Raw genomic sequence first — 27,251 nt, 5'->3', positions numbered from 1 at the left:
GTTCGCGGTGCTGCTGCATGGGAAGAGGAGTATCTACATAGGAGGAGGGTGTGCGCAGGGGCCTTACTCTTACTCTTACTATTGATGCACTTCCGCAATTATCATTTTTCTGTTGCGTCTTGCGCCTAGCACACAACGCCATCCCCCCAGCGAATCTGTAATTCGTCTGCTCATCGACGCGGGGCTTCACATTCGTGGCTTTTAAGAACCACGGCCGGGGGAGTGCCTTCCAACATACCCGTCCAGTGTCCGCACCTATCTACCTAGTGTCCTACCTATATACCGTACCTACCCACCTACCCACCTACCTACACATCTACATACATACCTACCCATCCACATACTCTGCACGAATAGTTATCGAGACCGGCTGTGTCGGTCGTTTCGTTAAGAAGCCACCGAATTAGCGTGCGAGGAGGAGGAGGACGGAAGGAAGAAGGGTGGTGGTGCGGGCCACATATCATTTCCTCGGCGTTTTCGCATAACCACCAAAACGGCGGGTGGCGGCGGACTGTGCATTAACTGCAGCCTCGATTGCTACCTAGCTGGAACGGAGGGCCTAGCTCTTCTAGCTTCTCATTTCCTCAAGCTCCGCACGCGTCCAATCCAGCCCAACCTTTGCGGCATACATATCTACATACATACATAAAAACTTCCACTCGGTTCGGTTCTGCTCGTGGTTGCACGATCTTTTTTTTTCCGGCCCTCTGTTCTGCTGCAGATATCCCTCAAAGAAAGACAGAGAGAGAGAGAGAGAGAGAGAGAGAGAGAGAGAGAGAGAGAGAGAGAGCACTCCATACCGCCCGCACAATTACAACTAGTCCGTCGATACGTCACCGTCGCCGCCGCCGCCGTCGTCCGATACGCATCTGCGGCCCTCGAGCGTAGCCACTCCACTTGCCACATCCAGCCCGGCCGGGAAACGGAGCGCTGACTGGAAAGTCGTTGAGAACGGATCGTTCAACCCCTCGCCCAGTAAGGTCCACCGACCAACAATAATCGACCGCCCCTCCCATCGGTCGCAGTACTCGGTTGATACAGACTGTCCATCCTGCCGAACCTGGCCCTACACCGATTGCACCGATTGCTTCGATAACGGTAATAGGTACTAGGTCGTGCTGTCATTGCACAGACATCTCGATGAGTCCCCCGGAGGAGGAAACTAGGTGCTCGGATGGGCACCTTAGCCCGTCCGAGACAGACCCAAGCGCCGCCACATGCTCGAGCATTACCGGTATCACGATTCCAAAATCTGCCTCTGCACCGACAGCACCGCCATTGCTGAGCAGTGTCTCGAGCGTATCGGTCTCGCGGCCGCCCTTTCCTGGCAACTTTGCCCCATCGGACAGAGAGGGGTACGACAGGGTGTTTCCGATACGGTCGGTCGTCAACATCGAGCCGCAGCCGTTCGGCCCGGAGTCGCCAGGTGCAAGGAGCAGCGCGAGCGTGTCTGGCAGCAGTGTTGGTCCCCTGAGCACCATGAGCCTCATGAATAGTTTGGTCGGGACGCCGGCGCGGGAGGACTCCGAGTCCTTCTTCAAGCTGGACAGCCATTCAAGATCCACCACGAATACGACTCCGTATCTGAGCTCTGCCGCACCGTCTACCGCAGCGAGATCGGCGAGCGTCAGTTATTTCACGGCGGAGGCTCCAGGGTCGCAGAACGGCGGCTCGGCCGATTCGGGCGCGGGGACGGGTTTCTACACCGAGAGACATAAGCACGTCATCACCGAAGATGGACATATGATAGTGACCGGGGTTGCGGGGGTGGAAAAGATGCAGCGTTGTGAGGACGAGGCAATCCATATTCCGGGAGCGGTGCAGGGGTTTGGTTGCCTTGTGGCAATGAGAGAACTGGAGGACGGGGCAATACTAGATGTCCGAGTCGTCAGCGAAGCATGTATTTTCATTCCACGGGGAGAAATAGCGTTTTCTAACCCTATTCCACACAGAATTCGAAAAGCATCATCGGCTACTCTCCCAGCGAACTGTTTGCACGGGGCAATTTCCTGTCCGTCCTGTCGGATGAGCAAGCCGACCACCTCGCCGAACACATCGAATTCGTACGGGACGACTCGGACGCGCGACTCGATGGCCCCGAGGTCTTTTCTCTCAATGTTACCGGGCCCGATGCAATTCAGATCAAGCTGTGGTGTGCGATACACTTGCCAGCGGGGGACAAAAGTCTGTTCATTTGCGAATTCGAATTGGAGGATGACAGCCTGTTTCCGCTCAGCCTTGCATCCGACAGTTCGGAGCCGTCCGAGACGCTCGACTCGAAGCCCACACACGAGGAGTTGCTGGAGAGCACAATGAGCTCGAGTAGACCACTGCGCGTGTTGCGGTCCGCGCGGAAAAGGAGGGGAGATGCCGCGGCAATGGAGGTTTGTTATTCCCATACTGCGGGGCGGATGCGATGCGCTATGTGGTTTGAATACTGGGATTGACTCGGCTATATAAAGGTTTTCAGTTTGATGAGTCAGATTCAAGGTATATATGCTTTCGCTTCTGGGTGCTTTCGTTATGGGTTGAGCATTGATCTGACTTGATCGGCATACACAGACCAACTGGCTTCCGCTGCCGATCTGACCACGTTTTTGAAGATCGTCGTGGGCCTGGTAAAGGAACTCACGGGGTTTCACCGCGTCATGATTTATCAGTTCGACGAGGCGTGGAATGGAAGGGTTGTCACAGAATTGGTGGATCCGAGGGCTACTAAGGATTTGTACAAAGGTCTTCACTTCCCGGCGTCCGACATTCCGGCACAGGCCCGAGCCTTGTACACCATCAACAAGGTCCGACTTCTTTACGACCGAGAGCAGACAACGGCCAGACTCGTATGCAATACTCGCGAGGATTTGGAGACTCCGCTGGACCTAACACACTCTTATCTACGGGCTATGAGCCCGATTCACCTCAAATATCTGGGCCACATGGGAGTCAGGGCAAGCATGAGCATTTCCATCACCGCTTTCAACCAGCTATGGGGCCTCGTTTCCTGCCATTCCTACAGTCCGATGCGCGTATCGTTTCCAATCCGGAAGATGTGCCGTCTAGTCGGCGAGACTGCCAGCCGCACCATCGAGCGTCTGTCGTACGCCCGACGGCTGCACGCTCGCAAACTGATCAACACCGTGCCCACGGAACAGAATCCGGGCGGCTATATCGTTGCGAGCTCCGATGACCTGCTGAAGCTGTTCGATGCCGACTGTGGTCTGTTGAGCATCCGCGACGAAACGAAGGTGCTGGGCAAGTCGGAGAATTCGCAGGAGGCCCTCGCTATGCTCGAGTATCTGCGTGTCAGGAACTTTAACACTGTTATCACCTCGCAAGACATGGTAAAGGATTTCCCAGATCTGAAATATAAGCCCGGGTTCAAGGTCATTGCTGGCTTGTTGTTGGTGCCGCTGAGCTCTGAAGGGCGCGACTTTATAGTGTTTTTCAGACAGCCACAGATATCGGTTAGTTGGTCGTCTAGGTCTGGGTTTGATTGTTTTTTCTTTTCTGACAAGAACTCTCGCGCGCACAGCACGTCCACTGGGCTGGAAATCCGTACGATAAGAAGTTGAAGGAAGGTACAGATGCGTATCTCGAGCCAAGGGTAAGGTGCTATGGATATCTTAGAAGTTTGGAATCACAGGCTAATATGTAAATTTAGACAAGCTTCAAGGTAAACTCGCGACCCCGTCGTAGTGTCGTAGTGAGGGGAGACTCATTGGTATCGACAGATATGGTCAGAAACTGTCGTTGGACGAAGTCGTGAATGGACCGAAGAACAAGGTGTGTGGATTTTATCCGGATGTGTCTGGGGGATGGGGGATGGGGAGGTTTGCTTTGCTAATCACTTGTGCGGGGAGAATAGTCGAAACCGCGGCGGTACTTTGCTTGGTGTATGGAAAGTTTATTGAGGTGTGGAGGCAGAAAGAGGCTGCGCTGAAGAATAGTCAGCTCACTCGACTGCTGCTTGCTAATGCTTCACATGAAGGTGAGGTGTTCATGAGTACTTACCTAGGTACAGCAGACGCTTCGTGCTAATCTGTTGATAGTCCGGACACCGTTAAACGCCATCATCAACTATTTGGAGATAGCACTCGAAGGACCGCTCGATACAGAGACTCGCGACAACTTGGCGCGGTCCCATTCTGCATCGAAGTCCTTGATTTATGTTATCAATGACCTGTTGGATCTCACCCGCACAGAAGAGGGCCAGGACCTGATGAAGGATGAAATCTTTGACCTTCGCCAGGTAGTATTCGAAGCGACGGACAAGTTCCGTGCGGATACCGATCGGAAGAAACTCACTTTCGAGGTGGTGGAATATCCAGGCCTACCATCGTATGTCAAGGGAGACCCGGCACGACTGCGACAGGTCATCAGCAATGTCACGGCCAACGCCGTCAAACATACGTCCGCGGGAGGACTGAGGATTGAGATATGGGCTGGGGGCATCCAAGGTGGGAAATGCGATATCGAAATCGCAGTTGAAGACACTGGCGAGGGAATCTCGCCCGCCAAGCTGAACATTCTCTTCGGAGAATTCGAACAAATCCACACGGAGGAGGAGGGGGATATCCTCTCGCTATCCCACGAAGAGAGCGCATCCTTCAATGCTCTTAGCAAGATGCCTGGCCAAAGGGTTCTTGGCTTGGGACTTGCTGTCGTAGCTCGTGCGATTAGGAATATGAATGGCCAGCTGCGACTGAAGTCCGAGGAAGGGAAGGGCTCGAGGTTTACTCTGTGTGTTCCGTTTACAATTCCCAAGGAGGAGTCTCCGGACAATGTGGCGATTCAGCAACCGGCCAGAACACCTCCGCCAACGCAAGGCGAGGTGACTCTGATCCAACCACCTGCCAAGTGGAACGCACCCGAATGGGGCGAAAGTTCCATGAGTGCCAGCTCGATTGAGATCGACCGGCTCGTCGATGCCATCTCGAGCCCGTCCATCGTCGGCTCGCCTTCCTCGACGAATGAATACTTCACTGCAAATTCCAGCTTGGTGGCGGATGGACCTCAATCGCCGCCCTCGCGTCCACTCGTACCGAGTCGACCGGCATCGGCGGGTGCAGCTAAGTCTTCCTACAAGGCCCCGGTGTTTGATCGGTTGATGGACGGCAAGTTCTCGCCAGGCAAGGAAATCCTCAGTGGAAGCCTGGCGCCCGTGAGACCGGTGCGGATTCCGTGTGAGGGTGACACGGTTCCGTCGGGTGCCGTGGTGCCTTTGCCGCCGCCTGCTAGGCAGCCAGCGCAGGTGCGCGCGGAAGATGCGGTCAAGTTCACCATCTTGGTCGCAGAAGACGATCCTATCAACAGCAAGATCATCAAGAAGAGGTGAGGCATTCTCGACGCAGACGCAGACCCCGTTTTGCGAAAGGAATTATGTTAATAGCGGTAATTCCAGGTTGGAACGCATGGGCCACAGCGTCGCCATGACCGCCAACGGCGACGAGTGTTTCCACAGCTTCAGCAAAGCCTGCGCCGACTACGACGCAATCCTGATGGACATGCAGGTGAGTCTATCTATTGCCATCCCCACCCCATCTGGAATCCGATCACTCACACTAACAATCCGCACAGATGCCAATAATGAACGGCAGCGAGTCGACGACGCGCATCCGCGGGCTCGAGTCGAACTCGAAGCACCCCGTCCCCCGCCGCCACGCCACCCACGGCCGCATCCCGATATTTGCCGTCTCGGCGTCGCTGTTCGAAGAGCGCTGGATCGAGTACGCCGACATCGGCTTCGACGGGTGGATCCTGAAGCCGATTGACTTTGGTCGGTTGGGAAAGCTCCTCGAGGGCACGAGAGATACTGCCCTCCGGCGCGAGGCAGAGTATGTCCCTGGCCAGTGGGAGCGCGGGGGTTGGTTTTTGGGCGCTGCTGTCCCCCCGGCGGCGGCGGAGGCGAAGAAGGAGTAGGTAATGTTAAGTGATTTCATACGGTATTTGCTGGGGATCTTTCTTTACGTCTAGGCGTTTTTTCTCTTTCCATCTTGAAGATTATTTTATCCTACCTACCTACCTTACCTACCTCTACACCAGTCGTTTTCTTATTTTCCTTTTCGGGGGCGACGGGGGGCGGCGCGAAAGGGGGGGGCTTCATTTTGGCGTTTTTGGGTTCGGTTTCGGGTGGTTTTCAATTCACCCTGTAAATATAACACTTATTTCCTGGCTTCTTCTTTGCTACAGTATGGTAGTCTATTCACACGATGTTTTACGGAGAAGGTGGGGGTGGGGGAGAGGGGGATAGGATGATAGAGGAGTTTTGCTTTTTTGCTTGAGGTACTGTCTGATGTTCTGTCTGGATATTTATTTGGAATATATAGCTTGAAACATAATGGAAGCGGGAAGCGAAAAGCTCCGGTATCGGCGTTCGTTTTTTTTCTATTCATCTTCGTGGATGCGACCCTCATCATGAGAGTAGAGAACGAGAAGACGGGAAAGGCTCGGGCATCGTCACCATAGTACTGAGTACTTGACGGACGGAAAGGTAAACACGAAGCGTGCAATCGCAACGCCGTCTCGACTCTCGAGATCTCATTCATTACGCGCACGTTCCACGCATCCATCAACCCGCTACACAAACAAGAAACAAGGAAAAGTCCATAAAAATACACAAAAACACCAGCGAGGCAAGGCAAGGCAAGGAACCCCATCATTGGGCCAACGGAAACAAACAGGCGGTGGAAAAAGGTAGGAAAAAAGGTGGGGAAAGGTGGGAAAAAAGATACGAAAACGTCGACGTCAGACCTCCATCTGCCCCGCGGGCTCGTCGTCCTCGTCGTCGCCATAGCTACCGACGGAGCTCATCTCGTCCTCCTCCTCGTCGTCGTCGGTGCCATCCTCAATCGCGTCCTTGGTCGCATACTTCTCGACATACTCTGTCCGCACACCTTATCAGCCTCCCTCCCCCCCTGGCCCCTCCCCCCCTAATCCCATCCCTCCCCCGCTCCCCCTCCCTCGACTTTCACATACCTCTAACCTTCTCCTCATACGCCTTGGGCTCGCGCATCAACAATGCCGCCGCTTCCCCATTGAGGGGATCGGTCGGATTCGGGTATCTTAGCAGCTGCGGCAGGAACACCTCGAAGATGTTAATCATGTCGTACATGGGCGACCACGTCTGGTTGATCACGTCGAGACAGACCGACCCGCTCATCTCGTCAATGTTCGGGTGGAATATGCGGTTCTGGAAGCCGATCGACGGAGACTTGTACGGGTACTGGTCCGGCAGCTCGACGTGGATCTTCCACGTGCCGCCTTTGAAGGGTGCTAAAGGAGGGGGGTTAGTGAGGGGGGAAAGGAGGGGGCGGGGGAGGGAGGGAGGGACGGGGGGGATGTGCTCACTCTCTTCCGGGCCCTTGAAGCGGACGAAGAATTCGGACCTGCGGCGGTGGTCAGCGAGTGCGATGTGATGTGCGATGGGACAACGGCGGGCTGAAGGGGAGAGTAGGTATAGTACACTGTGCACTCGCGGTCAGCGACGGCAGGGAGGGCGGAAGAAAGGTGAGTGTAGATGGAGCATACTGTTGTCGTTCACCAGGGTGACTTCATAGTCGCTCATCAACCTGTACATAGACACATTCACACGGTCAGGTCTGGTCAGGTCGGGGCTGGCTGGTCGAGCACAGGTCGGCGGGGGGAACGTACAGTCTGTACGGGAGTGTTAGCTATGGAGAGAGAGAGAGAGAGGAGCATGAAAGAGAGAGAGAGAGGGTGAGTTGCATACTTCATGACCTACTCCTCCCGCAAGCAGCACGCGTCATTACTATACACTATTCCGTACACCTGAGGAAAGCTGGCGGGCAGGGCGGGCTCACATCGGTCTCGATCCTTCTCCTTGGCGAACTCATTTCTGTAGAAGCTGGCTGGCTGGCTTGTGTGATCGCTGGTCGTTTGTTCGCGAATGGAGGCGAGGAAGCTCAAGATGTTCGCGAGAGCTTTGAAGAGCTTGTTGGCGCTAGCGGGGTGGATTGCTGGGATTGATGGACGGGGTTGATGGAAGGGACGATGGAAAGGCGCTCTGCCAGCTTTCTACGTGAATCGGCGGGTACGACTATTTGCTTATTGATGATTAGGTGTAGATATTTGTCGTGGAGGACGAAGAGGTAGGTGCTGGCGGAGGTTTGTGAGAGTGGAAGTGCGACGGACGGCCGGGAACGGCAATAAAGTCACGGGCGTCATGAAATACGCAGCACCCACATGACCTCCACCTCCATCACCAGTATGTACCACCATGGTCCACCACCACCACCGCCGCCGTTATCACCATGCACTGGCGGGGTCGCATTGCGGGGTAGGTACATAAGCTGGCTGCATCAGGGGAAATGCAAGGCGGGGGAAGGCATGGGAATCTTTGGTGGCGACATGACCACTACCCGGAAAGGCCTGTCACGGTTTTACCGAGGGCCTGGTCTCGATCACAGATTATTTTTTCTCACGGCGGGCCGACGTCCATCCGACCGACTAAAAAGGAGAAGGAGTTAGGAGAAAGGGGGAATGAGGATCTTCAGAATCTCTACAAAATCCCACCAAGAAAGAAGGCCCTTCGGAATCACACATTGCATCGCGCGGTCCACGGTATTCTTTCCGTCACGGCGCTTCAAAGGATTCAAAAAGAGCGATAACTAGCGGACGGACGGAGGACAAAGCCGAAGCGTGCGCAGCTGGAAGACAAAGTCGGCCCCGAGAAGATATGCCCCTCCAACCACCGACCTCGCTGCTACGGCGTCTGGCACCAGTCGCATGGCGCTCAACTCTAACGCCCATCGCCGCCCGTCCGTTATCCAACGTGATTGGGGTGTCACAAACCGCCCTGCGTCAACGTCGACAACCACCACCCCAGCAACAACACCGCTACACACAATGTCGATCGTCCTCGCACTCCCCACTATCGCCGACCGCTACCCCCACACGGAAGAAGGTCACCATCAACACGCTGCGCAACCTCCATGCCGCAAAGACTCCGATCGCGATGGTGACGGCCCACGACTTCCCGTCGGGCCTGGCGGCAGACCTGGCGGGCGTCGACATAGTCCTCGTGGGTGATTCGCTGGCAATGGTCGCCCTGGGCATGGAAGTGAGTTGACGCACATCACGCACGCAGAGGGGAAGAAGTTGCGGACAGCTAACGTATGTGGGAGCGCAGGATACCAACCAGCTAACCCTCGACGCCATGCTGCACCACTGCCGGGCCGTCTCGCGCGCCGTCAAGTCCGCCTTCCTCATCGGCGACCTGCCGATGGGCTCGTACGAAGTGTCCCCCGAACAAGCGATCCAATCCTCGATCCGGCTGATCCAAGAGGGGCGGGTGCACGCCGTGAAGCTAGAGGGCGGCTCCGAGCTCGCGCCGACGATTAAGCGGCTCACGTCGCTGGGCATCGCGGTGCTCGGGCACATCGGGCTGACGCCGCAACGCGCGTCGTCGCTGGGCGGGTTCCGCGTGCAGGGTAAGACGCTCTCGTCGGCGCAGAAGCTGCTGGCGGATGCGTTGGCGCTGCAGGAGGCCGGGTGCTTCGGCATGGTGCTCGAGGCCGTCCCCGCCGAGATCGCGGAGATCGTCACCAAGGAGCTGGATGTGCCCACTATTGGCATTGGCGCGGGCGCGGGCACCAGTGGGCAGGTGCTGGTCCAGATCGATATGCTGGGCCACTACCCCGAGGGAAGGTTCATGCCGAAGTTTGTGAAGCGCTATGCGAATCTGTTTGAGCATGCTAAGAGCGGCATGGAGGAGTATATGCGCGAGGTTAGGCAGGGCGAGTATCCGAAGAAGGAACATACGTATCCGATCGGAAAGGAGGAGCTGGAGGCGTTTAAAGGATACATGGCTGTGAGGGCGGAGAAGGAAGGGAAGACGGATGGAGAGCGGTGAGATTTAGTGGCTTTTTGGGTTGTGGATATACCGTGGAATATCTTTTTGCATGTAGAGCGTATTATATGAAATACGACTTTAGGGTTCTAGACAAGTTTTTTACAGTGATTTAGGTGCTGTGGTTACAGGAAAGATCCATCCCGCTTCACAATTGCCATCGTCATTAATCGCACAAAGCAACTTGATTAGAGTACAGGAGTGATATCATATGCAACTTCCGCCCCCTCGTACAGTCATAAAACACAGAAAAGAAAGAAACTCCATGGCTAGCAACATCAACAACAATACTGATCATCGCGTCGCAATCATAGAGTACTATTCGGACAATGCACCCTGCCCACTTAGTGCAACCTCTTCTCATCCCATCCAGCAGCCTCCTAAGCTGCTTTCTCAGCCACCACCGGCACAGCCGCTGTCGTAACACCGGACTGCTGGCCCGTCACTGCCGGCGGGGTTTTATCGTACGCCGGAGGCTCGATAGCTACGGTTGATGCGCCTCCGGGGGGAGTAACAGCAGGCGCAAGATCGGACTTGTGGTTAACGCACGCGGAGATGGCCTCGTACCAGCGCTGGCCTTCGTCGTGGGAGCTCGCTTTAAACGCGTACTCGTGCTTCGTGCTCAGCTTTGACCCCGCGTCTTTACCCGTGATTTGGAATTTTCCCTCGGAGTTAAGGGCGCTGAGGACGGTGTCAGGGAGGTAGAGAGAGAGCTCAGGCTCCGGCTCGCGGTTGAGGTGCTGCGAAGCGAGGGTTAGTCTGGGTGGTGGGAAGGGGGGGAAGGAACGTACATCGAGGTCTTTGAACTCGTGCAGGTACTTGCTCGGCGTGACGACGTAGTACGATTGGTTGTAGCTACGGATAATCTTGCCCTTTCGCATGAGGGCGCCCTCAATCAACGGCATAGTGCTGGAATGTTCTTCGTTCGGGAACCGGATGCTCTCCACTGTGCGCTTTGGCGCTGAGGGATCGATCATTGTCTCTGCGTTTCGGGAGAGGAAGTTGACCCATTCGATGTCGGGAGGGATAGCAGTTGCTTTCTCTGTGTTCCGTTAGCGGTGAGCAGTGAGGGTGGACGAAGCGGAATGACAAACCAACGATGTCCCCATACAACTGTTTCTGCAGATCCGCCTGTACATTCATTGTTTGATTAAACGCAGCGAGTGCCTGCTGGACAGTCTGGACAATCTTCGCCTCAAACTCCTGTGAGTGGGTCTGCACGCCGAGGAGGTCCTGTCTCTGTGCATTTTCCTCATGGACCTGTTTCACAAGGCGACTGAGGATTCCTCTCTTGAGCAGGTACGGGTCAAACTCCGGCTTGTTCTTCCCACCCGTGTTGGAATGATGCAGCTTGAAGTGATGGCCGTCGTGGCCTCCCGCGCTGATCCCGCCAGAGCTCTGAAACGCCGCAACGTGCTGTCCGAGAAGTTCAATGTGCGCCTGCGTGCTGTTCCTCGTCTTGGCGACACTCTTCGCGCTCTTCTCGCTCTCGCTCTGCACATGTTTCTGCCTGTCCCGGATCTCCTTATGCAGTCTCTCCAGGATGGGCAGGACGGTGCTCTTCAGCTCCCCCGCGGTCTCCTGGTGCGATGTGCTGAGGCGCACCGTGTTCGCGCGGATGTTCTCAAACAGCGATGCCACGCCGCCAACGGACTGCTGGAAATGGTGTCCTTCGCGCAATGGCTCGTCGACGGATTTCAGCACCTTTTGGTATTCCTTGCCGAGCGTCTTGTGCACGCTCTCGGTCTGCGTGATGTAGGACTCGAGGTAGGCGACCGCGTGTTTCCAGGCTCGTAGACGCTCGACGAGGAGTCCGCCGACGTCGCCAACCTCGGGAGGGATTGCGTTTTCGCTCTCCATTGTGCCGGTACGGCTTGTGCCGATTGGAGATGTGGGGGTGGTCATTTTAGGATGAGCTGTGTGGAGGTGTGTTGTGTCGGGTCCGTGATGTAGGTGGGGAGGTAAGGTATAGGTAGCTCGGAGGATTCAATCGTACGTTGCAGCAAGGAAGCCGGCGCCGAGTACTATATGTATAACAAGCAGCCAATTATTCCCCAAGGTGGGATGGTCCATGCCAAGGAACCGAATAGCCCAGACCTTGTTTGATGCATCTCGCTACTCGTCCGCTGGCGGTCGCCAATCGCAGTTGCACGCGCCCCGCCCCGTACAAAGGACCGTTATCCATGACGAAATATCTGAGAGCTGTTGTATGCGATCATCGTCATCGGCGTCATTTGTTTCACTTTTTTCGAGAGCTCCTCACAGGTGCAGCATAAGTAGGAAGGGATTGATACGTGGTGGTCGTGATGGACAACTATGGTGGGGGTTTATTTGTACCTAGACTGTCGGTTGGAAGGGTCCTCTTCGCTTCGTCACCCAGAGCTCCCCTGGTGGATGGAACCGCCGAGCCTAGGGGCACGACATTTTTCGGAATGTGTGACTTCCGGGAAGTGTTGACCCCGCAGACGATATATCATGAGATCTGTGGATTTTTAGTTGCGGATATATTTCCGCCAGGCTTCGCTGGATTCAGTAAGAGTTGTGTCTCTGCAGAGTAGAGGCAGCCTTCACATCAACCCCCTATCTAGTCGGTTCGAAAAGGCTCGCAGGAAGAGGATCATAGATTATTGACTCGAGACGGCACCAAGTCAATCACGATTATTGACTAAACATGTACCGGAGTCAATCGCGGTAACTGACCAGGCTTGTCCCAGAGTCAATCGGAGTCAATCACAATTATTGACTCGACAATTCGAGGATCTTGGGTTGTATGGATGTCGGTTGTCACGTGGAACCGAGTGTTGCACTTTCACTCACTCGATCTCAATTCCTGAAGAATCCTGAAACTTGATATTCACTAACTGACTGAGGTTGAAGGTGCTTTGGAGGAGTCACGAAATGGTGATAATGGCTTACAATAACCGGAAACCGTTCGTTGAAATATTAACCCCTACATGTCCTGGGCGGGAGTATATTTGTTGCACTGCAAAGTATGCCCGATTAGGCCCGATTAGGAGGCGGTAGTGCGTCTACACAACCACACGGCTCACTATATCAATTAGTTTGGTTGCAGCTGTGCTGGTAGCAGTCACGGTTGCTACTATGACAGTCGCTGTCGCCACCTCTGACCCACGGTACTTCAAACATCCGCGGTTCCAATACCAGAGAAATGAGCAACAGCGCTGATACAGAGGCTATCGGGCCGGGACTCGAGTTACAAAAAAGCAGCCATGTTGCAGACAGGCCACCGGCGAATACTACTACGCCGGTGGCGGACTCTACTACTACATACACCGAGGGCGGCGGCGGTGGACTTTACCAGGTACTAGGTGCACTGTCAAATGTTTAGAAAAGCTTCGGAGAAGGGAAGTGGGAATATACGCTGCTAGATACATAATGTTGGAGAGCCTGTTTGTACTAATTCACACATGTTGCTTTGCGGAAGAGCCCACTCGCCGAATGCTTTTGATATCACTCATTGCCAACCTTTCTGCGTCAGTTCAAATTGGGGCAAGCTAGGGAGGTCCAACAGATATACTACCGCCGGACATGTATTTGCCATTAGAATTAACATCCTCATCTACACCTCTGTTTTTGAAACATACTATGCTTGTAGTATACATAGACAAGACGTGCGGCTCACGGTTATCTGAGTACCGTATACGGCGGGACAAATTCCTTGCGAATATCTACAGTAGAGTACACTTTCTAGAGCTCCGTTTCCAGGCAAAATCACGAGCTGATGCCAGACAATAGATATGGGGGATAATTATGCTAGAGCACAGGACGTTGCCGATAACTCGAATCTTTGGTCAGAGCTTAGCGCGTTCGGCAGCGATGGTCGGCGTCAGACGCAGCGGGTATTTACCGCGACGATCATCCGGCATAACTAGTAGTTAGCAGGCACCGCGCCAGCCGTCTCCAATCTGAGAACTTGTTCCTTCCGGCAGCGGGGAAGGCTCACCTCAATGATTCGATTGGATAGTTTGACGGTGAGGCGGTTAACGAACGAACGTCTGGCCTGTTGCCACTTGCACAACCTCAGAATAAATAGTTCGACCAATTTTGGTTCGGTCAGGACTTAGGAAAAGTAACGACGGTAGCTCGCAGCCTCGACAGTGGTATGTATGGTTTCCTCTCAATTCAGAATACAGCTACCGTCACCGACACTCGAAAAGATAGCAGATGGGCGAGTGACTACGAACGTTCGAAGCACCTGCACGCACCGCACACCTGAACGAGTGCCCAATCCTTCCATGCATCCAGCGGCAACTCCTAGATGGATTCTCCACCGCCAACACGGAACACGAACTGTCCGGATTTGCTGCCCACAACTTACCCAGAGCATTCAACGCCCATATGCTTATATGCTCATGTGGTTGTGTGGAGAGCGTAGAGAGTTTGGAGACCCCCGCCCCAACGTGGACTGTGGCTCTCGAAAAACCCCCGCAGTGCCCACGGGCCCTTGCTTCGTCCATTCCCGGAGAGCGGACAAGGTCACAAGGTACATCGTTGGGTAGTTCGACCTAAGTTGTAGCACGATGGGTGGCTAAGTAGGTTGGCCAAGGCCATCACGATATATGGGACGCCGGTCAGACTCCAGAAGCCTGCTTAGCCATAACGATTCAGCTGCAGGAGTAATAGCCATGGGGTAGCACGTGAATCCCATGGACACTTTATCCGAGCAGGAGATTGTTCCAGTCGAGTTTTTCAATCTTAAAGGCAACCGTGTTTCCAGGTGTAATGTGGAATATACCTAGTATCAGCTAAAAGTTAGCAAACAGTCGATAGGATTCTTCCGATAGGTAGCCATGTCCGAGTGCTAGGTATGTGAGGAAGCAAAGTTCTTCAGCGAGCTGGTAGCAAGTATAGGTGGAGCAGGAAGCGTGGATCCAGGTGAAACTCACACACGAGGTTTTAAGATTTGGTGCTGGCTGGTCGGGGTAAATCTATCGAATGTAAAGTCTAGACTATCGTAAGGAAACCCACTGAAAGCCTGAAACTACATAGAGCACGACGACGACGGGTCGTGCTCAAGTCTCGACTCTCCCTCTGCAACCCATCCTCACATGCCCCCTCACCATCACATCCTTCCCCATGTGGGTCATGGTATCTCGAACGGTAACGGGGGGTGCCACCAGCAAGATGAGATGGAGTGTAGGTAGGTAGTTCGTGATCTGGTCCTGTTTCCCGAAAATGCTGTTGGCATCGAGTAGTTTGGCAGGCAGGGTCCAGGCTGGATGTGATGAGCATAGGTAGATGATTCGTGCCACCGTGATGTTGCGACTCTTTGATATATCGATCCAAACTCTCTAGGGTTAGTTCATGATATCCTTTCTGCTTGGGGTGCATCGATACCCGAATACCTAGACCGTCAAGCTGCTATCTATCCTTCACGGCAGAGTGCATCTTCCAGCTCAGCTCGGAACGTGTAATACGAGAGAGATCCGGACTTGGTAGTTGTACATCGGAACTGCAGTGCGTGATGATAAATCTAGATTCTATCGAGCGGGCTAGATGGGACTCGGGAGGTGTTCCTAGGAAGTCTGTATAGGTAGCTTCACAGAGGAGCACTCTGCCAAGCCTTGAGCGGGCTCGTTTGTAGCACCACGAGGCTACTATTTCTTGGAGTGGCTTAGTGGGAAGGATATGGGCTGTAACATGCCATGATCTGTGGGTTGTTGTTGTAGGTGTTACTATGGTTGTGGTGGTAGCTGTGGTTAATTTCGTTGGAAGTAGGAGGAGGAGGGGGTGGAGGAGGAGGGAGAGGGGCCAGCGTCTTCTCTAAGCTCACAGGTCTCGTCGGAGAACGCTATTCGGCTTCGGAGGGCCTGGAGACAGTGTGGTTGTGGCTGTGGTTATCGTTCTTGGGTGGTGCATGCGTGGTAAGAAGAGTCGCGACAGGGAGCTGTGTGACGATGCTCCTGAGTGCTCAACCATTGACCCAAGCCGTCTTGCCGAAGATAGGTATTGGTCTCCTCAGACTGCTGATTCGATGTATGTAGAGTATCTGCCGATTTCCGACGAGCCGTTCTCCTGTTTTTGGTCAGGGTCTCCTGCTCCTGGTCCGTATCCAACTCCGTCGACTCGTCCCGTGGATGAGTGGGAGCGCCAAACGCTGCCAATGGTCATTGGTAACTGGAAGACGAAGAGCGAAGAGCGAGACGCACCAGACCCCGAACTGAATATCGAGGGAATATGCAACGTGCTTGTGCTTGTGTTGTGCTGCTCTGACGTGGAGAGGCGCGTGGGGGCTATCAATAACTGAAAGCTCAAGGTGAGGTGAAGAGGCGGGTGCGGCGCAGTGAGTGAGTGGGCGCCTGAAATCATTAGAGGTTGAGAGGCGCGTGGACCATTCCTTATCCAAGCCGGAGTTCTAGGTCGTTGCTCTTGGAATCCCACGCAGCCTATCCTTTGCTGTGTCCTCCCACCCCGCCGTGCCGCACCCCACCCTCCACCCAGCCTGTTCCTCCCCGCCTCGAAGAGGCGCGATGCCAAATCATCGCTTCCGATATGACGAAGAACCATGACGCACGGTAAGCAGCTTAAAAGAACTCTGCATCTCCGCTTGTCGCCCGAAGAGCCATGTTGGAAATGCTGGCTGCCTGGATAAATCCTGTCAGCGGACCGCAACAACAACACAACATCTCTGCGCAAGTCCACTCTGCATCATCAAGCGTTCGAGCAGGCGTCCGTCCATCCATACATCCGTCATCACCCCCCGTTGCCGATCCTCTCCACTCGTCGATAAGATGTATGTATCATGCAAGCGGTCACTGGAAAACTCTGCCGGTTGCGAAGTGTCGATTGGCAGTAGATATTCCCCAGTTCGAGACGGTTGTCCTCGACTCCTCGGGGCAAACGCCCCGAATGCAGCCTGAGTCCTGGATCCAGCAGTCGGTTCACCGGATAGCCGCCGAACTCGCCCCAAAAGGCTCGGCGTGGGCAATCTCATGGAAATCTACCCGTCTTGGAAGTTGGGCATCTAACTACCGATCGGTCTCTGGATGGCCTGACGAGTGCATACGGCCTCGCATCGACGACTCGTTATTCGCCTCGCTTCCATCGACCCCACGAGAGGACTGACTATACGTAAGCACCTGGCTGCACTCGATGTCTATCAGCGGTTGTAGTGTGACAATTGATTGTAGATACTGACTTATGTGCATACACTACGTCTTGATTCTCCAGCCCGGAAGATCCTGAAGAAAAGTATACATATCGCCGGAGCAGGGGTCACGCTTTGCATGGAGGGAGATCCCGCAGCCGAAGTGCATTTCTGCGAGATCCAAGATTTATGCGTTTGGCCTCTTCAGCACGGCAGCAGCCCAGTTTAACCAGCCGCTTCTCTTCCTTCCTTCCCTCGACAGATGCCAAACCGCAGCCCTCAATGCGACCGGCCGTCCGGTCCTCTGACGTCGCGACTTCGATTCGATTCCCTATTCCGTCCTCCGCCGAAGCATCTCGCCTCCGAAAGAAAAACTCGCCTTCCCAGCCAGCCGTCACCAAAAAAAAACAATAACAAAAAAAACACCACTGACCAGCAACAACGCGAAACCCACGGGCGTGCATCTATGCAACCCAACCCAGCTCTCCAGTCTGACTGGCTGCAGGTCCCAAATCCGAAACTGTTCCATGGCTGCAAACGAGCCAATCAGCTGTGCGGCCCAGCCAATGTTGTGTGCACTTGTGCTTAAGCGCCCGCACACCCACCACCGGGAATAGATGGCAACCCAGCACCAACATCTCCTCCATCCCTGCGGATCCTACCCCCCCCCCCCTCCCATCACCATCTCCAGCGTCTATCTGCACCTAACGATGGGACGGCGTAGGACAGCTTCGACTGCCAGGCCGTGATCGAAATAGGAGAGAGTATATGTATTGTACGTAGACGCCCGCCCCGCAGCCAGCTCCTCACACCTGCCTGCCTGCCTGCCTGCTACTGCATCGGAATCCTCTGCGCTTTCCTTTTTCCTGACTTGTCTGCCGTCCTTCGTCTTGTCTGTCATCTTCGGTTCCGTGGGTGCCAGCGCCTACCATAGTATATACCTTTCAAACACCCTCCCTTCATACGATAGAGTAAACACTCCCGCCCTCCTCGTTCAGTACAAGAAGGAGAAGCCGCCCATTTTTCCCCACCGGAAAACGCATACACCGTAGCAGCAGCAGCCTCTCCCCAAAGACATACATCCAGCAGCTGGCCTCCATTCGAATAATCCACAACCCACAACCCACAACCTAATCGACCGCCACATCCACATCCACCATGCGTCTCCGACCAACCCACCTCCTCCTCCTCGCCTTCCTGGGCATGACCGGCGTGCTGGCACAAGACTCGCCATCGCCTACACCGACCGCATCCAGCATACGCAGCTCTGCCATCTCCGCGCGCTCCTCCTCCTCCACCCCCAGCGCCAGCGCCTCCGCCTCGCGGGTGAGCAGCACGCCCTCCACCGTATCCGCCTCCGCCTCCGCCTCCGAAACTCGCGAGTCCAGCGAGTACTACCCCTCCGAGCCGGGCCTATCCTACGACGACCTTGTAGGCTCCGACGGTACGGTAGGGGGCAACAACCAAGTCTCCGATTCCGACGGCGGGGGAGCGGGAAACTCGGACGCATTTATGGGGGTGGGGGTAGGCGCACAGATCGGGATCATCGCTGCGGTTGTCGTCGTCGCGCTCGCGCTGTTCATCGGTATCATTGTCTACTACTTCCATCGCAAGAAGCAGTGGGAGCGCGAGGTGAAGCGGCGCAGCGCGCTGCCAATGAATGCAAAGATCATTGTCAACCGCCGTGGAGAGGTTAAGCTCGCGGATCGGAGTTCGAGTGCTAGTAAGGTCGGACTTGAGGAGCTGGAGAAGGGAGGACATAAGGTTACCGCTATTGAGGGCGAGGTTAAGCCGGGCGTTTGGAAGATGCTGCTGGGGAAGTTCTAGATGCGATGGAGGGTGGGGACGGGGGACGGGATATGGGATAGCGCGGTTCGTTGTAGATACTTTATTTCCTTTTATTTCTATTTCTTCTTTCTCTTCTTCTTCCTCTTTCTCCCTTTTTTTCTTCTTCTTTCATTTTCCCTATTTCCTCTATTTCTTCTTTCTTTTCTTTTCTGCATTTACCTGGTTAACTTTTTTGCTTATTACTCTCGCTTTACTACTCTATTTACGGAGGGACTGAGGGAACGGAGGGAACAGAATGACTGGACACTGGACACTGGACACTGGTGGGTTTGGGCAATGGGAGTCAGGGACGGTTCGGTTTGGTGGGCATTTTATGGGAACGAAGTTGCGGGCAATTGATGAAATGAAAAATGACCTCTTGGAACCACACACACATAAACACGCATACACACATGGACTCAAAGAGAAGAGACACATCGACTCAAAGAGTCAGAGAGTAGAGTCGGTTATCAGGCATCCACCTGGAATCCACCATATGCAGTTGGAACTCTACGCGCCCAGTCACAGTGATCACTCGGCGCTAGCCCCAGCGAGATCCCCTTTTCAGGCAAGTGGCGGGCACAAGTGGCGAGCTAAGTGGAGTTGCGGGTGACGGGTCTGGTGATCAGCCGGTATCTGCACGCGAGTGTGATATGATAAGATTCGTTAACATCGCAACACTTTGCATTTTTACCATCTTCCTCCAGAATGAACATTATCACGAATACACTGCTGCATCACAACAACAAACAGAACAGAAGGGTTTACACAGAAAAACGGTAACTCCATTTCTAGAAGCACATGTAGCAAAAAAAAAATGATAGCCTAAAAATAAGAAAGCAACAAGTCATACGAATTTACAACTCATCGTGATCATCGGGCTTCGACGAATCGTCTCCGGCACCACCGTACACTAAAGAGCGAATGCGTTAGTTTAAAGTTCGGAAGAATAGTCATGACGCGAGGTGGGGTTAAACTTACTCTTGGAGGTGATGGGGTAAGCGACTTGGCTGAGCTTCTCCTTCTGCTCGTCAAAGTCCTCAGTGGTGGCGGTAGCTCCGTTCTCCTCCAACCAAGCGGTAGCCTCCTTGACGGCGGTGAGAAGAGTCTCCTTCTCGTCGTCGCTGATCTTTCCTCCGAGACCCTCCTTGTCGTTGACCTGGTTCTTGAGGGAGAAGGCGTAGTTCTCGAGCGCGTTGCGCGCCTCGATCTTCTCGCGGTTGGCCTTGTCCTCGTCGGCGAACTTCTCGGCCTCGGAAACCATGCGCTCAATGTCCTCCTGCGACAGGCGACCACGCTCGTTGTTGATGGTGATCGACTCAGACTTTCCGGTACCCTTGTCGGCGGCGGAAACCTTCAGGATTCCATTGGCGTCGAGCTCGAACGAGACCTCAATCTGGGGAACTCCACGGGGAGCCGGGGGGATGTTGGTGAGCTCGAACTTGCCCAACAGGTTGTTGTCCTTAGTCAGCGAGCGCTCTCCCTCATAAACCTGGATGAGAACGATGGGCTGGTTGTCGGCGGCGGTCGAGAAGATCTGGGACTTGCGGGTGGGGATGACGGTGTTGCGGGGAATGAGCTTGGTCATGACACCACCGGTGGTCTCGATACCGAGAGTCAAGGGGTTGACGTCCATGAGGACGATATCGTCGGTACCCTCCTCACCGGACAGAACACCTCCCTGGACGGCAGCACCGTAGGCAACAGCCTCGTCGGGGTTGATACCCTTGGAAGCCTTCTTGCCCTTGAAGTACTCCTCCAAAAGCTGCTGGACCTTGGGGATACGGGTGGAACCTCCGACAAGGACGATGTCGTCGACATCCTCACGCTTGACCTTGGCGTCCTTGAGGACCTGCTCGACCGGCTTGAGGGTCTTCTTGAAGAGGTCTAAGTTGAGCTCCTCGAACTTGGCGCGAGTGAGAGTCTCGGAGAAGTCCTTGCCGTCGTGGAAAGCCTCAATCTCGATTCTGGTAGACATCTGCGAAGACAGAGTACGCTTGGCCTTCTCGACCTCACGCTTCAGCTTGCCCATGGTCTTGAGGTCCTTGGTGATCTCGACGCTGTGCTTCTTGTTGTAGAGCTTGGTGAAGTGGGAGATGACACGCTGATCGAAATCCTCTCCTCCCAAGTGGGTATCACCGGCAGTCGACAAGACCTCGAAGACACCCTGGTCGATGGAAAGAAGCGAGACATCGAAAGTACCACCACCAAGATCGTAGACGATGATCTGGCGCTCGCCCCCCTTCTTGTCAAGACCGTAGGCGATAGCGGCGGCGGTGGGCTCGTTGACGACACGGAGGACGTTAAGACCGGCGATGGTACCGGCATCCTTGGTGGCCTGACGCTGGGCGTCGTTGAAGTAGGCGGGGACAGTGACGACGGCGTGGGTGACCTTCTTGCCCAAGTAGGCCTCGGCGATCTCCTTCATCTTGCCCAAAATCATGGCGGAAATCTCCTCGGGAGTGAAGACACGCTTCTCTCCGGAAACCTCAACTTGGACATTGGGGCTTCCATTCTTGTTGATGACCTTGAAGGGGAAGTGCTTGATGTCTTGCTGAACGTCCTTGTCGTTGAACTTGCGGCCAATGAGACGCCTATCGGGGGAAGCATGTTAGCGACACGTCACTCACATCACACACTCTCTGCAGCTCACTCCAAAGCTCGCTGCTGACAGGGAGGGGGAATCCACTTACTTGATATCGAAGACGGTGTTTGTGGGGTTGGCGGCGTACTGGTTCTTTGCGGCGTCTCCGACCAATCGCTCGTCCTCGGTGAAAGCGACGTACGACGGGGTGATACGGTTTCCTTGGTCGTTGACCATAATCTCGACACGGCCTCCCTTCATCACACCAGCACAACTTCGAAACGTCAGCACACGAAACACTTCAGATCCGCCGCCACGGTGGTCGTTTCAGAGGAGGGTGTAACTTACGAGTATGTAGTTCCCAAGTCGATACCAATAACGGTTCCGAAGTTCTCGGTATCATTCTCGGCCGCATTGACCGGCGACAGTAAAGGCGCCAGACATACAAACAAGAGGTAGAACAGTGAAGCCGCCCAGGCGACTTTGCTGCCCTTTGATGAAATCATCGGGACTGGAGTGGGGGTGTTTGTGACAACGGGGGATGGTATAGAAAGCAAGCTCTCTTTGGCGGATGCAGATAGGTAACAACACGTAAACGATGTTGTAGGAAGGGCTGTCGGAGTACTGAGAGAGGATCTAATCACTCTCTGGGTACGTTGCTGTGTGTTGTGTGTGGGGAGTTGAACGAGGGAAGGAGAGGAAGAAGCGGGAGGATTGGGGGATAGTTATGGACAACTTAAATGCAGCTTGGATGTGTAGAGGACACTTTTCCCACAACTCGTTCGCTGTGTCACAGGTAAGTCTTGGCGCAGTAGCTTAATGTTAAATTGAATCTGTAGAAGAGCATAATTCCTTGAGAGAAGCTTAGCGTGGCGTTGGACAAAGGAGAAAGAACACCGTGTTAGCAGCCAGCTACCTACTCCACACAGTTCGATGATCATCTGCAGAGCAGAGCCCTCCTGCGGGAATGACATTCTACCTCGACGACCCAGTAACTTGGTCTCTTCCTTTGCTTTCCCTCTTTTGCTGATTTCTTTCTTTTGCCACAGTCCACAGCCCACATCGACCCCATTCATTCCGGCTGAGTACACAGTAGAGTATCTACTGCTTCCTTGCACCACTGCCTAGAGTATTGAGATGTGTACACAATTGCCAGAAACACAAACCTGTCCTCTTCGTCAATCGATGAAACGAGAAACTTCGAAATGTTTCGGCCGCACTAGTGTCGAAGCGATGGAATTTTCGGCCCGCGTCTACTCTAGAGGACTAGTAACTATCACCTAGCCAATAGCCAAGTAAGTCATACCCACCTCCTCAGCCACATCTAGACCTGCATGCGAACGTCTATGGATAGTACTGTACCCACCCTCCCTGCCCTGACGGGTGGACTGTGGTGTAGACTCCGTGTATTCTAGAGTGCTCTTCTGTCGTACTACATATGATACCTATCCCATCACGAACCACGCATCAGCCACTTCTCATTCGTGGCCTCATCCTCATCTTCATCTTCAGCGAATAGATAGCGTCCAGTGGCGGGGCACGTACCAGCTCGCTTACTGTGTCGTCCCCTTCCCCTTCCCTTCGCCTTCAACGTGCACCTCAGCACCCGTAGGCTGTCGAAGAAAAAAAGAACACATTTCTATTTCCAAATCCGAATCCCAATTCCGCTGTCACTGGAATAGATTATCATGTACTCTACATTGTAATATACATACCAAGGTTGTTAAACCCCGCCGACTACCGGGCATTCCGGCTGAGTAGGGAGGGTACTCTATTTACCGTAGAGTAGGCACCTGAATAGAAGGTGAAATGCATAGTCAAACCTGTCCTCTTCTCTCGGTCAACGTGCACCGTGGAGTACATGTTCCACGTGGCATCTACAAGTACCGTACCTACATGACACATGTAGTCATTGCGGGTTCGCGGGTCCAGAGTGTATGAGGCAGGGATAGAATAGAGAAGAGCTTATACCGGTATTAAGGGTAGGCCAAGTGACATCACGTGCACACCTAGCATCGAAGTTGTCACGAATCCAGCCCCACACCACGGCCCAGTTTATGATGAGGGAGAGTATGGTGCCGGCGGTCAAGAAAGATACAGTTGTCATTTAGCTCTGCACCCGGGAAGTTTAATTGTTGTCTGCATACATGCCAACAGCCGGCCCAACCAAAAAAAACAGTACTGGAAACTTGACAACTCAAAAATGCAACTCCGCCAGCTAGCAATGACCAGTACCAAGTATACACCCGTTCCTTTCCACCACGAGGATCGATCACTGCTGGTGGCTGACTACATAATGCATATCCTGGGACAGGCTACCTATCTGCTGGTGAAGTCCATATCAGCAGCCCGTATTTCAGACCATACCTAGTTGAACAGCTGAGTTCCGGGTCCGAAAAGTTCTCTGAACTTTCAAGTTCAAACTCCGACCGAGTATATGTAACCACTACATTTGACTTCAGTGAAAATCAGTCGCCATCTCGTGAGAGTTTGGTGCACTCGAGCGTGATTTCCATACGAAACCCAGTGTTTCTTCTCGTAAAAGAACTTCACACCAATATCGGACTAGGAAACTAGATCTACAAGAAGGTACATGACCCGTGCCTTTTTCACTCCATGGATTTCATATCTGCTGCCGGCCGCTAGCTAGCTTGAAATTACATAGAACCGCAAAAAAGATAGCCTTTCATGACCGCAGGCACCAATGACCATAGGTACTCTAGAAGCGGTACTTCAGTATATGAATCCTATATACCATTCACCGTCCCTTCTCCGCTATCACTCAACAATCCCGGCCGCAACACTAACACCATTACTCCTGAGCACCACGCGATTCCCCTTCTCGACTGGTATTGTTTCACCACCAACGACAAGCTGCACTTGTACCCTGGCCAGCGCTCCGGGTGGCACATGTCTCGGCTTCTTCTTGACCACTTGTCCATTGGCTTTATCCAGCGTCCCAATCATGGCGGAGATCTTGCCGGCTGCGTGGAGTCGTCCCTTGTGGACGTCCACTGCCATGGGCGTGAGACCCTCGAAGGCGAGGAGCTTCACGGTGAAGGTGCTGAGTGGTTGTAGGGGGGAGGAGGGGCTGCAAATGACGTCGCCGACGCTATTTCACTTCATCAGTTGATACTCGGAAAATTGGATGAATAGGTGTTACCGGAGATGGATGGGATCTATCCCGGAAAGGTGAATGACGACATTGTGACCTGCCACAGCCCACTTCTTCGGTTCCTCATTGATGGTGATACCCTTGACTGTGGCCTGCTCCTTGCTCGGTATGCTGACTAGCACATCTCCCTCCTGGAGATATCCCGCGTCTATGCGCCCTGATATCGATACGGGATTTTGCACGCCGCCCCGGAAGACGTCCGAAATTACTAGACGCAGCGGTTTCTCAACTGCTCGGCTCTGGGTGTTTGATGTTTCTGCGGCCGAGGGTTAGTGGGATGAATGTTGACAGTGGGGGGGATGAATGTTGACAGTGGGGGGGATGAAGTACCGAGAATTTCCAGTAGTGTCTGCCCTTTATACCACGGGATGAGGCCTTTGGCAGGCTTCTTTACCACGTTGGCACCTGTGAGACCACTGAGTGGGACAAAAGTGACGTTCTTCATGTTGAAACCAGCATTTGTAAGGAACTGCTGCATCTGCTGGACGATCTCCTCGAATCTCGCTTCCGACCAGTCAACCTGTAGATATTAATACCAATCACCCTCATCGCTCGGCAAGGCAAACTCACAGTATCCAGCTTGTTCACCGCAACCACCACCCTCTGCACGCCAATACTCCTAACCAACAGGGTATGTTCCTTCGTCTGGCCCTGCCGATGGAAGCCCGCCTCGAAAGCACCAGTAGACGCATCGATAACGAGCACCGCAAAGTCCGCCTGCGACGCCCCAGCAATCATGTTGGGAATGAAGTCACGATGTCCTGGCGCATCCAGGATAGTAAACGCCGCCTTGTCGGTCTCGAAGTGGTTTGTTGCGATGTCTATCGTAATGCCCCGTGTCCGTTCCTCCTCCGTCTGATCCATAACCCAAGCCAGTGCAAACGACCCCTTGCCAATCTGCTCACTCTCTTGTCGGAATTTCCTCATGGACCGCTCGTCGACCGCGCCGGAATCGTATAGCATTCGCCCCATCAATGTACTCTTCCCAGCATCGACATGCCCCACGACAACAAAATTGACATTCTCCTTAGCATTCGACTCGCGATGTACCTTCAGGACATCAATCTTCTCGACCTTCTTTACCGGCGTATGATCGATGGTCAGCGCCTTTAGGTCTTCCCCAACCTTTGCCGCCGTCTCCCTGGCAGCGGGCTTGCCTTTATTCAACCCTACCCCACACCATTAGAACCTCCCAAGAGAAGCCATAATCTAGACTACGCACCTTTACTAGAGCTCTGTGCAGCCACGACAACATCATCCGGACTCGGCCCCGCAAACGGATCCGGCTTTCCCGATGTTTCTTTGTTTCCTGACACGAAGAACAAACACCCGTCAGCAAAACCCATCTCATGCCGCAAAGTAATCCTCTCCCCAAAGATAGATTTCGCAAAGCTAGAAGGTGATGCTCCCAGTGGCTTTTGCTGGGTAAAGCCTTCGGGCACGGATATGGGAGTGGGTTCAAATGCATCCCGTGTCTTCTCCTTCGCCTTCGGCTGGTCAAGGTCGACGGTGGCGGTCTTCTCTTCCGATGGCGTCGGCGTCAGCGTCGGTGGAGCAGGGGCCGGCACTGCTTCTTGTTGCGGTGGTGATGGCAATGGCAACGGCGGTGTATCTCCACCCGTAGCCTCCGCCTTCTGATTCAACCGCGACAGAATAGCCACGGAAGTCTTCATCTCCGCGGCACCACTCGCGGCTGCCGCGGTCGCCGCAGCCTTCTCCTTCCTTTTCCTCGCCAACTCCGCCAGTTTCGAGCTTTTCCCCGAGCCGCCCAGCAGACCGCTGGTAGCCCCCTCCATCGGCACCCCCACCAGCTCTCCCATCCGATCCCGCGGCACCCTGCCCCACGGACAATCCACGAAAAGCCCCTGTTCCGTAGCTGACGACCACCGTTCCGGAGAAGACCCGAACGCGAACCCTAGACCTTGACCAACCGCTGAGCCTGTGATATTACGTCAAGTACCCACCCACCCACCCACTCCCCCAAGCTCTTGTCCGAGGTATGGTATGCATGAATTGTGCAGAAAAAACAGAGAGGGAACGGAAAGTAATAGCTACCTTTCTTCTTCCCCTTCTTCTTCTTCGCTCCGGCATTCATATGTGTATCTTCGACCATCAGCCTGCACTCGCACACCACTCACGCCCCCCTCCCTCCCCCAATACTCACTCAAGACGTAATCCACCGTTTTTGCGATATCGAAATAGTAATACCACAGCGACTCTTCGATATCCTTGTCCGACACGACGGCTTTCGACTCCTCGCCGCCGAGCAGCTCTCGCACCGCCCTAAGCGCCGTAATCATCTGCTGTTTCTCCTCCTCGGTCATGCCGTCGTCTTCTCCGTCGTCATAGTCATAGTCGTCGTCGAGTTCTATCGCAGACGTTATTTAGCTACGGAATAGACCGATCGTGTGGAGGGATGAGACGAACCCGCGCCAAGATCCATGTTGCGGACAAACTTGTGGCGAGACATTGCGGTGTGTGTGTGTGTGTGTGTGTGTATGTGTGTGTGCGTATGTGTTGGTAAGGAGTAAAACGGCGGGCGGAGAGTTGTGATGGTATGTAGTGGTGAGGTTTGGTGGGGAAGCTCAATGACGATGATGATGGTGGGGCCCTACAGGGTACTTAAACTAAATACGCGAATGCTTGGCAAATACGAGAACTCCGCTCACGGTGTGTAGGTTTGTTTGCAATG

The 27,251-nt window shown here is 54.1% G+C and overlaps 8 protein-coding genes across 8 annotated transcripts; 3 read left to right on the top strand and 5 right to left on the bottom strand.

The window, feature by feature from the left end:
- The first annotated feature begins 1,023 nt into the window (after positions 1-1,023).
- BZA05DRAFT_77452 (uncharacterized protein) lies at positions 1,024-6,064 on the top strand. The gene is made up of 11 exons (XM_051488625.1): positions 1,024-1,896; positions 1,953-2,384; positions 2,463-2,490; positions 2,563-3,461; positions 3,530-3,601; positions 3,659-3,670; positions 3,729-3,780; positions 3,863-3,985; positions 4,047-5,328; positions 5,399-5,507; positions 5,575-6,064. The coding sequence occupies exons 1-11, from the start codon at positions 1,141-1,143 to the stop codon at positions 5,914-5,916; spliced, it is 4,107 nt and encodes a 1,368-aa protein (XP_051338450.1). The 5' UTR covers positions 1,024-1,140; the 3' UTR covers positions 5,917-6,064.
- Positions 6,065-6,479: 415 nt separating this feature from the next.
- Positions 6,480-8,140, bottom strand: BZA05DRAFT_401580 (ubiquitin-conjugating enzyme h). Its single transcript, XM_051484003.1, has 4 exons — positions 7,786-8,140; positions 7,525-7,565; positions 6,973-7,269; positions 6,480-6,878 (listed from the first exon to the last, which is right to left on the bottom strand). The coding sequence occupies exons 1-4, from the start codon at positions 7,848-7,850 to the stop codon at positions 6,742-6,744; spliced, it is 540 nt and encodes a 179-aa protein (XP_051338449.1). The 5' UTR covers positions 7,851-8,140; the 3' UTR covers positions 6,480-6,741.
- Positions 8,141-8,193: 53 nt separating this feature from the next.
- Positions 8,194-9,960, top strand: BZA05DRAFT_354896 (3-methyl-2-oxobutanoate hydroxymethyltransferase). Its single transcript, XM_051481373.1, has 2 exons — positions 8,194-9,076; positions 9,146-9,960. Exons 1-2 carry the CDS (start codon positions 8,693-8,695, stop codon positions 9,866-9,868), a joined length of 1,107 nt encoding a protein of 368 aa, XP_051338448.1. The 5' UTR covers positions 8,194-8,692; the 3' UTR covers positions 9,869-9,960.
- Positions 9,961-10,245: 285 nt separating this feature from the next.
- BZA05DRAFT_419606 (uncharacterized protein) lies at positions 10,246-11,725 on the bottom strand (the record flags this gene model as incomplete). Its single annotated transcript, XM_051485601.1, has 3 exons — positions 10,246-10,605; positions 10,657-10,907; positions 10,960-11,725. 3 exons carry the CDS (start codon positions 11,723-11,725, stop codon positions 10,246-10,248), a joined length of 1,377 nt encoding a protein of 458 aa, XP_051338447.1.
- Positions 11,726-18,003: 6,278 nt separating this feature from the next.
- On the top strand, positions 18,004-18,928 carry BZA05DRAFT_77325 (uncharacterized protein). Its single transcript, XM_051488624.1, has one exon. The coding sequence runs from the start codon at positions 18,132-18,134 to the stop codon at positions 18,798-18,800; it is 669 nt and encodes a 222-aa protein (XP_051338446.1). The 5' UTR covers positions 18,004-18,131; the 3' UTR covers positions 18,801-18,928.
- Positions 18,929-18,991: 63 nt separating this feature from the next.
- Positions 18,992-19,277, bottom strand: BZA05DRAFT_401563 (uncharacterized protein). Its single transcript, XM_051484002.1, has one exon. The coding sequence runs from the start codon at positions 19,236-19,238 to the stop codon at positions 19,020-19,022; it is 219 nt and encodes a 72-aa protein (XP_051338445.1). The 5' UTR covers positions 19,239-19,277; the 3' UTR covers positions 18,992-19,019.
- A 94-nt stretch (positions 19,278-19,371) lies between these two features.
- On the bottom strand, positions 19,372-22,247 carry BZA05DRAFT_401560 (heat shock protein 70 family). The gene is made up of 4 exons (XM_051484001.1): positions 21,733-22,247; positions 21,494-21,658; positions 19,782-21,394; positions 19,372-19,713 (listed from the first exon to the last, which is right to left on the bottom strand). The coding sequence occupies exons 1-4, from the start codon at positions 21,888-21,890 to the stop codon at positions 19,658-19,660; spliced, it is 1,992 nt and encodes a 663-aa protein (XP_051338444.1). The 5' UTR covers positions 21,891-22,247; the 3' UTR covers positions 19,372-19,657.
- A 1,659-nt stretch (positions 22,248-23,906) lies between these two features.
- On the bottom strand, positions 23,907-27,144 carry BZA05DRAFT_401556 (P-loop containing nucleoside triphosphate hydrolase protein). Its single transcript, XM_051484000.1, has 8 exons — positions 26,987-27,144; positions 26,724-26,927; positions 26,615-26,662; positions 25,782-26,480; positions 25,130-25,728; positions 24,890-25,079; positions 24,548-24,815; positions 23,907-24,496 (listed from the first exon to the last, which is right to left on the bottom strand). The coding sequence occupies exons 1-8, from the start codon at positions 27,027-27,029 to the stop codon at positions 24,163-24,165; spliced, it is 2,385 nt and encodes a 794-aa protein (XP_051338443.1). The 5' UTR covers positions 27,030-27,144; the 3' UTR covers positions 23,907-24,162.
- Between the last annotated feature and the right edge of the window lie 107 nt (positions 27,145-27,251).

Source organism: Tricharina praecox (assembly GCF_024521635.1).
Source record: "Tricharina praecox strain CBS 144465 chromosome Unknown BZA05scaffold_16, whole genome shotgun sequence".
Lineage (NCBI taxonomy): Eukaryota > Fungi > Ascomycota > Pezizomycetes > Pezizales > Pyronemataceae > Tricharina > Tricharina praecox.
The sequence above is the reverse complement of the archived record's forward strand: the minus strand, read 5'-3'. Positions and strand labels throughout refer to the sequence as shown.